General features: G+C 41.6%; 1 protein-coding gene across 5 annotated transcripts in view; it reads left to right on the plus strand.

Annotated features, from left to right (window-relative positions):
• The window catches only part of HSF2BP (heat shock transcription factor 2 binding protein), a 51958-nt gene that overhangs the window by 13629 nt on the left and 23029 nt on the right, over positions 1–15300 (plus strand). For 4 of the 5 annotated variants that reach the window (XM_074969348.1, XM_074969345.1, XM_074969347.1 and 1 more), the window contains exons 4-6: positions 6349–6498; positions 8390–8528; positions 14957–15074. In XM_074969348.1, coding sequence (XP_074825449.1) covers positions 6349–6498; positions 8390–8528; positions 14957–15074 — 407 coding nt within the window. The remainder of the gene's footprint in view (positions 1–6348; positions 6499–8389; positions 8529–14956; positions 15075–15300) is intronic. The other variant, XM_074969350.1, reaches the window with a different exon arrangement.

Here is a 15300-nt window from a genome sequence, read left to right on the forward strand (position 1 = left end):
AGCTTCTCCAAGTCTTCAAACCTGGCCTGAAAGTATCAAGCAGTGCTTGTAATTTACCTCTGTAATCCTCATGTTTGTGATCTTCTACTTCAGTTATAGGGAATGTTTTTACCTTACTCTTGAGATGGGGAAAGTGGTTGAAGTCTCTTGATACTATGTCGCTTTGCAGAAGCTTTAACTTGTTCTGGCAGCTGAATACTGTCTGAGTTAGGTCAGAAATAATCTTCCTTCCCTTGGAGTGCCACATTGAGAGTTTGCAGATGCCGCATAATATCAGCGAAAAACACCAGATTCTGCATCCATTGCTCATCTTTCAGTTGTGGACAGGACTTTTCCTTTTCTTCAAGGAAAGCACTGAAAGGCTCCAGCAGTTCCATAAACCTATTTAAGACATTGCTGGTTGATAACCACCTCACAATACAGTAGAAAGAGACTCGTTAGGTTTGTCTTCAAGATCCAGCTCTTCAATGAAATTTTTGAACTGTTGATGAATCTTCCCATTCGAGCAGATGAAATTGACAAAGTCTAGGACCGTTTTTGTAATATTTTTGTACTTGAAGTATCTACCTGTGAGATGTTCACAATGGATGATAACATGAACAGGGAGAAACTCTGGAAATTTGGGATTGCTTTTCAAGAGTCTGATAAGGCCTACTTTTTTCCCCACCATTGCAGATGCTCCATCCATTGCTACACTGACAAGTTTATCCAGTGGTACATTGGCATTTGTAAATGCTTTGTCAAATGCGTTCTTTATGTCAACACCATGGGTTGTTTCTTTAGCGCCACTAATTACATCCACAGAAACATAGCAAACAAATACAGCTCGTTGTGGTCTACCTTGTATATCGTGGATTAGTTGACAGGTGGAATGCTACAGAATTCTTTAGATCATTTTGCATCTATGATCTTGCTTGGAACATTAGCACTGATCTGGGAGATCTGCCTCTCCATAGGGTCGTGCGAAATTGGAATTTGCTTTATTCGTTGTTCAGGTTTTGTGTTACTTGGATCTAAAATTGCAACCACTTGGGCAGTATTCTTCTTAACAAATTCTCTATCACAATGGACATTTAGCACAAGCGATATTCCAGGACCTAACAAAACTAGCTATGGTCATTGTGTCAGCTTCCTTACTGAACACAGAAAGTAGTGTCTGTTGACTGTTTAGGCGTGATTTTAATGCGGTTAGCTTGTTCTTCCTTAATTCTCATTCAGGAGGGTATTTAGACAAAAAGTTATTATGATTAGTTTGTAGTGAGGTTTCAAGTTGCTCACTTTGTAGTGAGTGAGCGATGCACTGCAGGTAAGGCACAGGGGTTTGTCACCTTTAACAGTGAATGGAAAATCTCCCCCCCCATTCTGACTTAAAACTTCAGTTTTCTTCATACTTGTGTTTCTTACAATTTGAAGATGTCATCATCATCCACGAAAGTAACGGAGGGTTAACACTTAAATCTGAAACAATTGAAATCTGACTTACGAACAGTAAACACTGTATGTGTTGTGCAGAATGTGGGAAGAACCCAAGCAAGGAGGTCCACACAGCATTACTTGAAGCAATTTTCTGTTATAATGGGCATGTGCAGCTGAAACCCCGAGCCTGGGCGCCTCCTGCAGGGCTGGACTCCCAAGCACCAGCTCTTACCAGCGGGGCTGCAGACCCGTGCACTGGCTCTTCCTGGTGGGGCTGCAGCCCCAAGCCTTGGCTCCTCCAGTGGTGCTGCAACTCCGAGCTCTGTGAGCCACACTCAAACTCTTAAAGTGCCGCATGCGGCTCATGAGGTGCATTTTGGCTATGCCTTATAGTAATTTCATCTAGACTACATTTCCCTGTTTGCTTATGAAAATGTCATGGGGGATTGTGTCAAAAGCCTTACTAAAATCAAGATATATCACATCTAGAGCTTCCCCCTATTCAGTAGACCAGTAATCCTGTCAAAGAAGGAAATGAGGTTGGTTTGGCATCATTTGTTTTTGACAAATCCATGTTGGCTATTCCTTGGATAATCCTGTTATCCTCCAGATGCGTATCAAGTGATCGTTTAATAATTTGTTCCAGTATCTTTCCAAGTGTCAGATTAGGTTGATTGGTCTATAATTCCCCAGGTCCTCTTTGTTCCCTTTTTTAAAGAAAGGTACCATAGTCTTCTGGGACCTCAGCCTCTCAAAGATAATTGCCAGTGGTTCCGAGATTGCTTCAACTAGTTCCATAAGCACCCTAGGATGAATTTCATCAGGTCCTATTGACTTGAATACATCCTGCTTTTCTAAATATTCTTTAACCTGTTTTTTCCCTATTTGGCTTGCATTCCTTCCTCCTTGTTGATAATAGTAATACTCTTTTCTTGGTCAAGAATGAATAATCATTTTGTATTCCATTGTTTCTTCACAAACCTAGGTAACTGTGACATCCCAGGTATTGAACCCAGGCCCTGGGAATCCCTAGACAGCTGCACCATTCTGACCTCCACCCAATGGCTACTGAAACCTGGTGTGCTGAGAAGCTACTAGGGCTGTAGCCTCAGCCAAGGCACCACCTATGGGAGCTCTGGTTGGAGGATCGCCCACCTCCACCAGGAGGAGAAACAGGAAGTTTGTCTGATAATAAGGTGGTGTCCTTGTGGTTGCAAGGTGGTTGTGGCTGCGTTGCACCCTGCTTGTGCCTGCTTACTGCACCCAACCCTGTTCCTGCTCTGCTCCTGGTTCCTGCCTTATCCCTGCCTTGGCTCCTGTTCCCTCTTGTGCTCCTGCTCCGTGCTTGATCCTTGCCTCTCCTTCTGCCTTTGTGCCTCACCTCCAATCCTCAGTGATGAGTCCTGGCTCTGACCCTGACTCCGGCTTGACCCTTGGCGCTGGCATTTGGCATCTGACCTCAGCTTTGATTACTGGTTCTGACTTTGGCTTGACCTCTGGCTCTAGTAACTGGCAGTTGACTCTGGTGCTGACCTTGGCTTCGTTCCCCAAGCTGGATACCTGCTTTGCCCACTAGACCTGACTCCTGCTCTGACTACTAGGCCAAACTGCCTACATCTCGGTCCCTAACAATAACTTCTTTAGGAAATTAAAACACCCTCTGAACCTGAGCAAAATTGGAAGCATACATGTAATCTTTGGTTCACTACTGTCTTCTTAACTAATCGCTTTCTAGTTAGGTAGTTTATCACTGTTGTAGTCATGAAGTTTGACCCTTCTTGGAAGATGTTGCATAGCACAATAAGTAGTCAGTGGTGTGCATGCACCCATAGTAGAATTGCTTCTTGGAGGGTTGTGAGTGTGTTTTTTGCGGGGTCTGTTTATTCCTCTGGTCTTGTAATATTATTTCTGGTTTTCATTCATTTGCTATGATGATGTTTATGAACAGTTCCACTGTTTGATTTTTTTTGCTGTGGCTTTGCATCCTGACAGGCTTATCCAGTTATGACATTACCAAAGTTATGTCTTATTAATCAACATCAGCATTTCCCTTCCTAAGTGCAAAATGCAAACACTGAATAAATGCAATACAGAAAAGAAGGATAGGAAGAAGGTTCAGTGTATTTGAGCAGAAGACTTGCTGCAAGCTGGTGTCAAAGAAGCTAATGGATCTGATGTTGAGTTTAGAGAAAAGAGTAAATTCAACAAACTCATTTTTAAGTTAACAAGATTTTAATGACTGGTTTTAATAACCGACTGCTTGTAGTACACACAGAAAAATTTCCAAAAACTATTTATTTACCAGCAACAGAAGTCCCAGATTCTTTGGTATCTGTAATTAGTGTAAGTCTATTGAGTAGACTACAGTAACAGAAGAATATATTGTGGATTGATGCTGAAATATCTGCTCAGTACATTTCATTTGCAAAACAGTGAATCATATGTTGCATTTCCCACTGACAGTAAATTTAATCAACACAAGGGTGGCTATAAGATGTGATGTAGGCAGCTAGATGTGGACATAGGAAAATATCAACGAAATAGATTTTTAGATGACCAGTTACGTGACCTGAGAGATCTAATTAAAGTAATCACTTCTAACAATAACGTATGAATCTGCAAAGCATTGTGGATGGATGTTATAGCATCCATGGATGTTATAGCATCTTATCTTTAGGTGAACTTTAACTCTTTCGGTATTTTCAACCCCACAACTTCAAAAATTGAGACAGCCCCCCAAAATTGAGATCCTTAGCTTTGAAATCCTGAGCGTGGTGTTTTTTTTTTTTTTTTTTTTAAATCATATGTTTGGCTCTGTTTTTTTTCCTATACTCAAAACTTGTTAAGAAAACATACTCCCCCTCCCCCGGCCCTTATATGTGTGCTGGTGTCAGGATGGGAAACACACAGGGCACCCACACAAACAGGATGCTTCCTTCTGACATGGACTGTACTTTCCCCCTTTTTAACTCTTCAGTTGGTATCCTTTTCTTTACTGGCCCCTACTCCCTCTGCCCAAGGCACTCTCCAAGAGGTGTGGTACAGCCCCCACCTCCATCTCCCTGTTCTCAGTTCCTGGCACCCCAGTCCTGATGTCAGTTCCCCAGCCTGTCTAGCACTGCACACGTTGGGATAGTCTGAGTGGCCCAGAAGCCCATACCCATCACTCCTCATCAGACTCCAGGAGTGCCCCTCCAACTCCCATCCTATACTCTAGCAGTGCCCCAGATCCCTCCTCCCTTTTAGGCTTCAGCAAGTGCCCCCCATCCCAGCCTGCAGGAAAAGCTCCTATTCTGGGAGTAGGGCTGTCCTGCAGGGATCCCCCCATCTAAATTAACTTTGCTACCCCAATGTAGTGGTAATGGGGGATGTGAGACGGTTGCTCCCTACTTCAGAGGGAGAGGTCTTCTCTGGGTGTGTCTACACTACAATTAAAAACCCGCAGCTGGCCCGTGCTAGCTGACTCTGGCTAAGGGGCTGTTTAAGTGTGGTGTAGATGTTGGGCTTGGGCAGCCTGAGCTCTGGGACCTTCCAACCTCACAGGGTCCTAGAGCCTGGGCTCCAGCTTGAGCCTGAACATCTGTACCACAATTAAACAGCCCCTTAGCCCAAGCCCGAATCATCTGTATAATTGCAGTGCAGACATTCCCCTCAGTGTTGCATATGCTCTGTTCCCCATTGAGTGGCCAGGTGTGCTCAGGAATTACCTGCAGCAGCTATGCTGCTGTCTGTACCACAGGCTGCCAAAGCAAAAGCTGCAGGCTGCAAGTATGAAATCCTGAGGTGCATATGGCTGTTTGTTTATTTACAAGCAGCTGCAAAAACTGCCCCCAAATCACAATGCTCAGAGTATCTTCACAAGTGTTAGTAGCTCTGCTCTCTCTTTCCTTGAAGCATTGTTCATTATTTAGTGTGATTTTTGGTAGGTTTATATTTAGTCTATTTTAGGCATCAATTTGGAAGTATTTTTTAGGATATTGATACCTCTTGGTTTTCTTTGTGGTCTGCTCATGACTTACTTCTTTCTTGTCTGGTCAGGCAATTCTGTCTGATGAGGAAGTAAGGATTAATTTAAGACTGAATGCGACCTGGTAATATCTTCAGTTCATGTCCCTCTTTCTGCCAACCTTCCATATGGCTGTGAGAAACATTTACCGCTCCAAAATACTTTCAGGTCTTGTTGAATTTACCAATCAAGTGCTGTGTTCTCTGTGCTGATCTATGGCGGAGTGAGCCAAGCACAAAACCAGTTCACCCAGCACTGAAGCAGACAGACCTGGGATGGGACTGCTGCTCCTACACCATGGATGACAGATCTTTGGAGCCTAGTGATCTGTGGTCCTAAATTTGAAGGCCATCCCAAACATCGGGCCTAGAACTTAGCGCTCCAGGGATCCTGTCTTCCCTGACATGCAGTGGCAGATTAAGTATAGCCTCTAGCTTCTCTGAGATAGGCCACGATTTTTTTCTGGGGCATTTATTCTAGCTCACAAACAACTTTATCTCACATGGCTGAGATACTTAGCAGTTTTTCACAGGACTGCTATCCTAAGACTCACCTGTCTTGCTAAAAGCTCTTGTCTCTCAGTGAGAGATGCAATTCTTTGTGTAGTAGGAGCTAATTCTACTTTAACTTGAACCACTGAGGCTGTTGTAGCTGTCATTGTTCAACTCTAGCACTGCTCCATAAATTGCAGGTGGCAGACTCCTAACTCCTGTTGACTTCCCCAGCACACAGCATGGTTACTCAGACTGTTCTGGAGAGAGAATTTAGCTCTGTGGAAGTACTGTGAATTGCCGCATTTTATATATATGGCCATAATATTGTCTCCCTTTCTCTGTCTTGTGGTAGAAACGTAGTTGGGATACTTTGAAACCAGATGAAATGCCCTTCAGTATTAATCTCCCAAAATTTACATAAATTAATTTCAGGAGAAATTAGCCCTTCGACAGCAGCTGAATGAGGCAAGACAGCAACTACTGCAACAGGCAGAATATTGTACAGAAATGGGAGCGGCAGTCTGTACTTTGTTATGGGGTGTCTCTAGCAATGAGGAAGCAGTTAAAAACATTCTAGGAGGGGTGAGTACTGCAGATGTATACATTTTAGTGGGAATGTTTAAGTATTATATTGTAGGTAACATGCTTTAAATAACATATCTTAACACATAGGTGTATTTCAGTAATTGAACATATAGCAAAATAATTCTCTGAATTGTTTATTCTTTTTGGTCTATCCAATTTTTATAGTCTATAAATAGTTTAATGTAGAGCAAGCAGGGAACAAACAGTAATTTAATATTTGATGTTACAAGGCACAGATAAGAGGGACATTTTCTTCTCTCATCCGCTATCATCAGACTGAAAATGCAGATTACTGCCATCACAGTGTAAATAATTTTGTAAACCCACCACCAGGGGAAAAAAATCCCTGACATTACTTCAGCAATTCCCTTGCCCACTTATTCTCCAAAGTACGTACCTACCAACCCGTCCTCCCCACCGCAGTGCTCATCAGAAAATGCGCACAGTCTACCTCTCATGCCATGAAACACAAGGAACTATGGGATGTTTCTTCCTCTGTTCTAGCCCACAAAATTAAAAGTGATAGTTTTAAAACCAATTTAAAATGGAGAAGAGTGATAGAGTACTATGACCGACTAAGATTCTAACCCCTGCTGTTGTGGTGAAGGAAGTGCGTGTTTGGAACTACTTAGCCATACTAACATATTTCATTCAAAACATCAATTATGTCACTTTCTAAGAGGAATATTCCATGGATCATGATTTTAAAATAGCTGCACTTCTTGCGCATTGATAGTAATAGGCACCTAGGATGTGTGGTTGGTTTATGTGAAATATACAAATGTACTGTCAGTGCACCACGTTAAAGTCATTATACTGGGGAGGAATTGGCTACTTATTTATCAGTGTCCAGGAATCGTTTGTTTAAAAAAAAAAAAAAAAAAAAAAGGTTAAAAGCGTGCCAAGTGTAAATGGATGCAACTGCTCTGGAATTCTCTGGGTGACAAATTGAAATACTGTATACTCCCAATTTTCCCAAACCTGATCATCTGAACCTCTGCATTATCCAAATCCCTTCCTTGTTCCCTGGGATTTGGATAATGGAAAGGTTCGGACAATAGAGCAGAAATTTCCAGCCATGGGAGAGGTAACCCTGCTGGTGAATGGCTCCTGGGGCAGTGCAGGGAGCCCTCCAGAGCCCTGCTGTTACAGGAGCGAGTGAGCAGGGCCATGACAGCACAGCTTCAGAGGGCTCCCTGCACTGCCCTAGGGCTGGTGACACCCAGTCCCTGCAGATGCAAGGTGCCGGGAATGCTGCAGTCCTGGTGGGTCAGAGCAGAGTCCTGGTCTGCTCTGCCCAGACAGTACAGTCTCCTCCCCAGCACCTTGCAGAGGGTTTCTTGCAGTATCACTCCTGTTCTCTTGATTATCCAAACTCCTGATTATCTGAACAAAATTCATGTCCACCATGCTATTCAGATAATTGGGAGCATACCATAGAAGATACATTTTAGGTATAAATTGATCTTAATTTGTCATTCAGTGGGTGTGCAAATGAGTATAACTTACACAGCTTTATCTTACACTCTGTTATCAGTTGCTTTTTCTGCAATGCTGCTTCTGTCCCTAGACATATTTAAGTTGCTCACTTTACTATCACACTAAATGCCACTTAGATGAGCCCAAGTTGCACTACTTTACCATTTATGTAACTCCGCATTTAACAACTTCTACCATTTATGTAACTGCTGAATTTGGCAGCTGAGTTCTAGTCACTGAAGGATGTCTCTCATAAGGGAGGAGTTCTGCAAGAGACAGTAAAGTATAGCATGTAAAGAAATATGACATGTACAGTGGGTAGAGGTAACACTTGTATCCTATCGTGTGTTCCTTTCAGTATTACTTAGTGCAACCTGTGAAAGTGATTGTTTTCCCTCCGCACTTGCAGAGCAAAGCAGTAAAGTTTTTCACAATTACGGGACAAACTATGGAGAGCTTTGTGAGGTCATTAGGTGAAGATACCAAACACCAAGATCTGGATTCTGATGAAAATCAGTTTGTATTAGCTTTGGCAGGCATTGTGACAAGTAAGTCAATTTTGTATGTCAGGACTATATTCCACATGTACTGTAAGGAGCATATATTGCTGTAAATGTGTGATGATGTATATCTAGCTGTTTGACTAAATAACTGATTTTTTAAAATGTTGGTATCATGTATGAATCACCATTCTCTTCAAGTTCTAGAAAACTTCATTGTCTTCTAGCTGTGTTGGTTCTGCCATGCTAAGAAGAGTAAAACATGATAAAACTTACTTAGTTATTTAAGTTGGTAAATAGGATTCTGAATTCATCCTGGGAGTAGATCTGTTGAAAAGAAAACTCTGCTGTTTAGATTCTCTCTCACTGTAATCACACTTTGAAATCAGAAGTTTAGACAAGGCTTTCACGTTTAATATAATATTAGTAGAAGACATAAGCTAATTATCTCAACTTCCAGAAGGTATATATGCCTCACAAGTGGCTATTAAGGAAGCCTGATATCCTAGGGTGAGAAGTAAAAGATAAGGAAGCCAAAGAACTAACTGTTTACTCTAGGCATGGAAAAAATGTTAAAAACTGTGTGCCCCTGGAATCAACATTGTTGAAGAGGGCCAAACTATTGAGATGGAAGCATTTGGTGAAGACACAAAATTATTTAGGTTAGTCAAAACTAGAGCATTGTGAAGAACTACAGAAAGTCCTAATAAAACTAGGATAACTGGCCAAAATGATGGCAGATGAAATTCAGCATTGGCAAGTACAAGATGTTCAAAATAAGAACAACATAAATTATTCATACACAGTAGTGGGTTCTGAATTTAATAACCTGTTTTTGGAGTGGGATGGTGGTGATCTAGGTGTCATTGTGGCTGGTTCATTAAGATGTCTAGTAAATGTGAGTAAGATGAAAAACTGTATTAAGAATAATATAGAAAACATTATGCCCTTCCACAAATTAAAGGTGTGATTTGATTCTGCCTCAGATCACTTCATTTATAAAAGCATAACAGAAATAAAGGTCCAGAGACTGACAATGACAATGTTTAGAGGTTTGTGGAATGAGGAAGGCTTCAGTGGGAGGAAAAAATAAAAAGAATATTGCCAGTGACTTCAGTGCTGCCAAGATTTCACCTCATATGTCTATTTAATTTGGAAAGGAGAATGTTTAAGGACAAATATGGTAAAGGATACACTGTAATGAATGATTGAACCTTAATCCTGGTTTTGCAACCTTAATATTTTTAAGGTAGGTTTTTTGGATATAATTTCTTAATTAAAAAAATGAAAAAAAAAATCCGAATTTCCATCATGTGTAACCAGATTGGCCTGCAATTTGGGTCTTCTAGATTAGATTAGGTCTGCTCTAAATTGGGAGATTCTGTTCTCCTTGCCTCCCAACGCAAGAACATGAGGGCATTTAATAAAATTGAAAGGTAGCAAATTAAAAACTGATTAAAGGAAATACTTTTTAATTCAGCATGTAATTAGACTCTGAAACTCATTGCCACTGCTGCTGTTGAGGCCAACAATTTAGTAAGATTGAAAGAGGGACTGGATATTTATATAGCTAAGAAGATTATCCAGAGTTGTTATAAGAAAAGGAGTACTTGTGGCACCATAGAGACCAAAATTTTATTTGAGCATAAGCTTTTGTGAGCTACAGCTCACTTCATCGGATGCATGCAGTGGAAAATACAGTGGAGAGATTTTATATACACAGAGAACTTGAAACAATGGGTGTTATAGTTGTTACTGCAAAAAAGAGTTGTGGAAGGGAGACAATATTTTATGCTTCAGGGTTTAAACCAGTTTTTATCCATTAGGGATTAGAGTGAGATCTTCATGGGGTGAAGATCATTCTGTATTTGCCTGCTGTAGGGTTTCTTGCACCTTCCTCTGACTCTTCTGGTGCAGGCCATTGTTGGAGACAGGATACTGAACTAGATGTATGTAAGTCTGAGCTAGTATGGGAATTCCTATGTTTCTGTGTCTTTTAAGATACATTTTTATGACGTATGTTGTTACTTCAACTGGTGTTCTCTGTCTTTAATGGGTTCATTGGGTTCAGCATCAGAAGTGTATTCATGCGAGAGCGATATTTATTGTTATTGAAGTGTCTAACATAAATTTGGGGCTAGCCGCCCGAAGATACAGAGTGGTGAGCAGGACTTTGAACCCAACCAACATATTAGCATTAGTACAGGTCCTGAATCTATTTAAAATGTTTTTGCGCTCTCATCATCTCCATGCCTTAAAATATTAGCACATACAATGATACTCATACTTTCTGACATTTGTCTTTTTTTTTTTTCCATGTAATACTTCATCACCTGAATGTATAAAAATGTCAAGTGGGCATCTGTGATTTTTGTATCAAGATTTTAGATATAAAATTGTCTCTTGAAATTGGTTCAGAGTGGATGATGTAGTAAGTTTGTTAATTATTTTTAATGCTGCTTTCTTCTTTAGAACAAATGAAGAAGAAAAAAAATATTTTTATGGTGATTTTTGTAAAAATAATTATTAAGCAGGAGAGAAAAAAGAAAACAAGACCAATGTGGAGTTTCAGAAACAGTAAACCAGTCCAGCAGTGATTTACTCTTTCAGACAACCTAAACCATCAGTTGATTGCAAAATCATTGCTCACAACTGAGAGTGCCAATCTCAGGTCAGACTGTCAGAAAACAGGGCAGACCCCCCAAACTGGTAGTATATTGTATAATTAGATTTCACCACACCATAGCACGTGTGCACTCCTGGATCACTGTATTAGTCTTACCATGGAGTCACAAACAGTCCCCTTAGGCTCTCCAACACATATTGCTGCCCAGACAAACTAGACGTTGTGATGAAAGGTTCTTAAAACCACAAATCACCTAACATTGGTACTCCCAATTCCAAAGGATCGGTCACTTTTCCCTAGTCAATGGATACCTTCAATCTTACACCAAAAACAACACTGACGGCCAATTTCTTAAGTAATCTATCTAAAGGTTTATTAGCTAAGAAAAAGAAATGAGTTACTGAGAAGTTAAAGCAGGTAAAACACATTAACAGGTGAGTCCAAGTATGTATATCCAAATTGATAGCAGAGATGTAGTAATCTGCTAGTTTTCCCTAAGTCTCTCAGGGTTTATCAAAATAATTCTGGGGATCTCTGTCTACTTGCTCAGTATTCAACCCTGTTAGAATCTAAACAGTTCAGAGATTCAGGATCATTCCCTGAATCCATTCTTAGAATATCAGGGTTGGAAGGGACCTCAGGAGGTCATCTAGTCCAACCCCCTGCTCAAAGCAGGACCGATCCCCAATTAAATCATCCCAGCCAGGACTTTGTCAAGCCTGACCTTAAAAACTTCTAGGGTAGGAGATTCCACCACCTCCCTAGGTAACGCATTCCAGTGTTTCACCACCCTCCTAGTGAAAAAGTTTTTCCTAATATCCAACCTAAATCTCCCCCACTGCAACTTGAGACCATTACTCCTTGTTCTGTCATCTGCTACCACTGAGAACAGTCTAGAGCCATCCTCTTTGGAACCCCCTTTCAGGTAGTTGAAAGCAGCTATCAAATCCCCCCTCATTCTTCTCTTCTGAAGACTAAACATCCCCAGTTCCCTCAGCCTCTCCTCATAAGTCATGTGTTCCAGTCCCCTAATCATTTTTGTTGCCCTCCGCTGGACTCTTTCCAATTTTTCCACATCCTTCTTGTAGTGTGGGGCCCAAAACTGGACACACTACTCCAGATGAGGCCTCACCAGTGTCGAATAGAGGGGAACGATCACGTCCCTCGATCTGCTGGCAATGCCCCTACTTGTACAGCCCAAAATGCCATTGGCCTTCTTGCAACAAGGGCACATTGTTGACTCATATCCAGCTTCTCGTCCACTGTCACCCCTAGGTCCTTTTCTGCAGAACTGCTGCCGAGCCATTCGGTCCCTAGTCTGTAGCGGTGCATTGGATTCTTCCGTCCTAAGTGCAGGACTCTGCACTTGTCCTTGTTGAACCTCATCAGATTTCTTTTGGCCCAATCCTCTAATTTGTCTAGGTCCCTCTGTATCCTATCCCTACCCTCCAGCGTATCTACCACTCCTCCCAGTTTAGTGTAATCTGCAAACTTGCTGAGGGTGCAATCCACACCATCTTCCAGATCATTAATGAAGATATTGAACAAAACCGCTGTCTTACAGCTGTCTTCCCCGGAAAGCAATTTGGCAAATGTTTCCATTACAGCAGTGGTTCCCAAACTTGTTCCGCCGTTTGTGCAGGGAAAGCCCCTGCCAGGCCGGTTTGTTTACGCTACCTCGTCTGCAGGTTTGGCCGATCGCGGCTCCCAGTGGCCGCGGTTTGCTGCTCCAGGCCAATGGGAGCTGCTGGAAGCGGTGTGGGCCAAGGGACATACTGGCCGCCGCTTCCAGCAGCTCCCATTGGCCTGGAGCAGCAAACCGTGGCCAGTGGGAGCTGCTATTGGCTGAACCTGCAGATGCGGCAGGTAAACAAACCGGCCTGGCCCGGCAGGGGCTTTTCCTGCACAAGCGGCGGAACAAGTTTGGGAACCACTGCATTACAGAATGGGCTTTTCCTCTGTTGACTAAACGCAGACTGGGTCCGTGGATTTCCCATTGTCAAACACAATGACCCATGCTTTGAAGTTAGCATGCTTCATTTATAGTTCCAAGGCTCCAATCCCATTTGATGGTCAATCCAATTACAGAGATATACACAATGCATTTAGTTATAGCAATCCAAACAGTCTTTCATTAGTTTTCATGAAGTTTATACATCAATTAAATTCTCACTAACATACACTTTTGATCTAGGGTTAATTAAGTACAGGGTATACGTAACGTAATGCCATAGTACAGATTATAGGGAAGTGAAGACAATAACATTAACATATCTTTGATATTCAAACACAAGTGAATTGGCCTATGGCTTTGATTTAAGCTGGTCTCTCAGCATCACACTGAAGTGCTCTGTCAGTGTCACAGTCATTACTTAAAAGAACCCTGCAAATGTTAAAAAAACAGCAGTAAAAAGAGCAAATAGGAAAAAAAATGCCTACCACCACCTGCCAGATTTTCTGACAGTAAATCCATTCCAGACAAGGGTTGTAATTTCTAAAACGTCACATGTTTTTGCACTTTTATTTCTCTCTTTCCTTCTGTTGGTGAATATATATTCTCCCCTTTTTAACCATTTTGTGATTGATAATAAAGCAAGACTACATGTATATAATCTCATAGTTTTGTCATGTTAATGTAAGAATTACAATATATTTTCTCTTTAAGGGTTCAGTGTGTCAGAATACAATGCAATGGGCCTGATCCTCACCTCACTTACTCCAGTTTTAATACCTGCCATGGCTCTGTAGGTTTCAGTCAAGTTATTCCTGATTTACATCTGTCTGAGGAGAGTCAGGCTCATTTTTTTTTAAATGCAAGCTGCTGTAATGTTGTTTTATTCCTCACTGCTTAACATTTGAACTTGTTTTGCTTCCTACAGTCCAATACATTTATTCAAGGGCAAACTATATCCTTAGCAGAGTAATAGTCTTTCTGCATTTTTTTGCTTATTGTGTTGTTCACTGCATAAGGAAGCACTCCTACAAGAGCAGGGAAGATCTTGCAAGTTGACCTCTGTTGCTGTTTTAGATGTATACTCTAGCCAGGAACGTAGGGGGAACAAATATAAAATAATCTACATCAGTGGTGGGCAACTTGAAGCCCACAGGCTGCATGCGGCCCATCAGGGTAATCTGATTGCAGTCTGCGAGACATTTTGCGGATGTTGAGCATCTGCAGGCACAGACCCCTGCAGCACCCAGTGGCTGCGGTTCACTGTTCCCGGCCAATGGGAGCCGCAGGAAGCAGCGGGCCATAGGGACGTGCTGGCTGCCACTTCCTGCAGCTCCCATTCACCGGGAATGGCAAACCGCGGCCACTGGGAGCTGCGGAGGGGTGTGCCTGCAGATGTTGAGCGTCTGCAAAATGTTTCGCAGCCCACAATCAGCTTACCCTGATGGGCTGCAGATTGCCCACCACTGATTTACATCTTCCTTCCTTTAGAACTGAGACTATTAGGGTCAACTTTGCATTATTTCCACAGTAGTTCTAGATGCTGCCAGTTCAGAGCGTCTTGAATCATACCTGTTTCATAAACTCATTGCATTACAAATTTTGCTGCTGAGCCACCCTGAATACATATTTTAATTAACAATGTATAATTATAAACAGATTTTTTGACTGCTAGGTATTGTTTGCTGCTTCGGTAGCATATTATACAGTTCCATTTTTGCTGTGTCGCTACATTTAGGGAAAGGTTTATAGATGTCATAGCTCAGTCTTCACAGTTCCTACAGGTAGTTAATATTTGATTGTATTAGATATGAACTCATTTTCCTGTTTTTTTTTTTTTTTTTTTTTTTTTTTTTTTTGAATGTGATTTTTATTATTTTATTTTGTGTTCTGTTGTAGATGTTGCTGCATTGGCATGTGGCCGTGAATTCCTGGTTAATTCAAGTCAGGTGTTGTTGGACACAATGATGCAGCTTCTGGGAGACATGAAGCCAGGACTCTGTACCAAACTGAAAGTGTATGAAGGCCAGATATTATTTTTTAAATGAAGCATGTTATCTTACAATGTAGATCATTATTACTGAAGCTCTTTACCTAATGATCCTGTCAAGGAACTGTCCCCATCAGAGCGCCCCCTTTGGATGCTACTTGGAAAGTAGCATTCATACAGATCCAGTCCTTTTAGCAGGAGCATTTGGTGACAGTCTAGCGGTGGTGGGCTCTCAGCTCTTGTTTTGGCTATA

The sequence above is a fragment of the Natator depressus genome, chromosome 1 (genome assembly GCF_965152275.1).
Source record: "Natator depressus isolate rNatDep1 chromosome 1, rNatDep2.hap1, whole genome shotgun sequence".
NCBI classification, from domain to species: Eukaryota; Metazoa; Chordata; order Testudines; family Cheloniidae; genus Natator; species Natator depressus.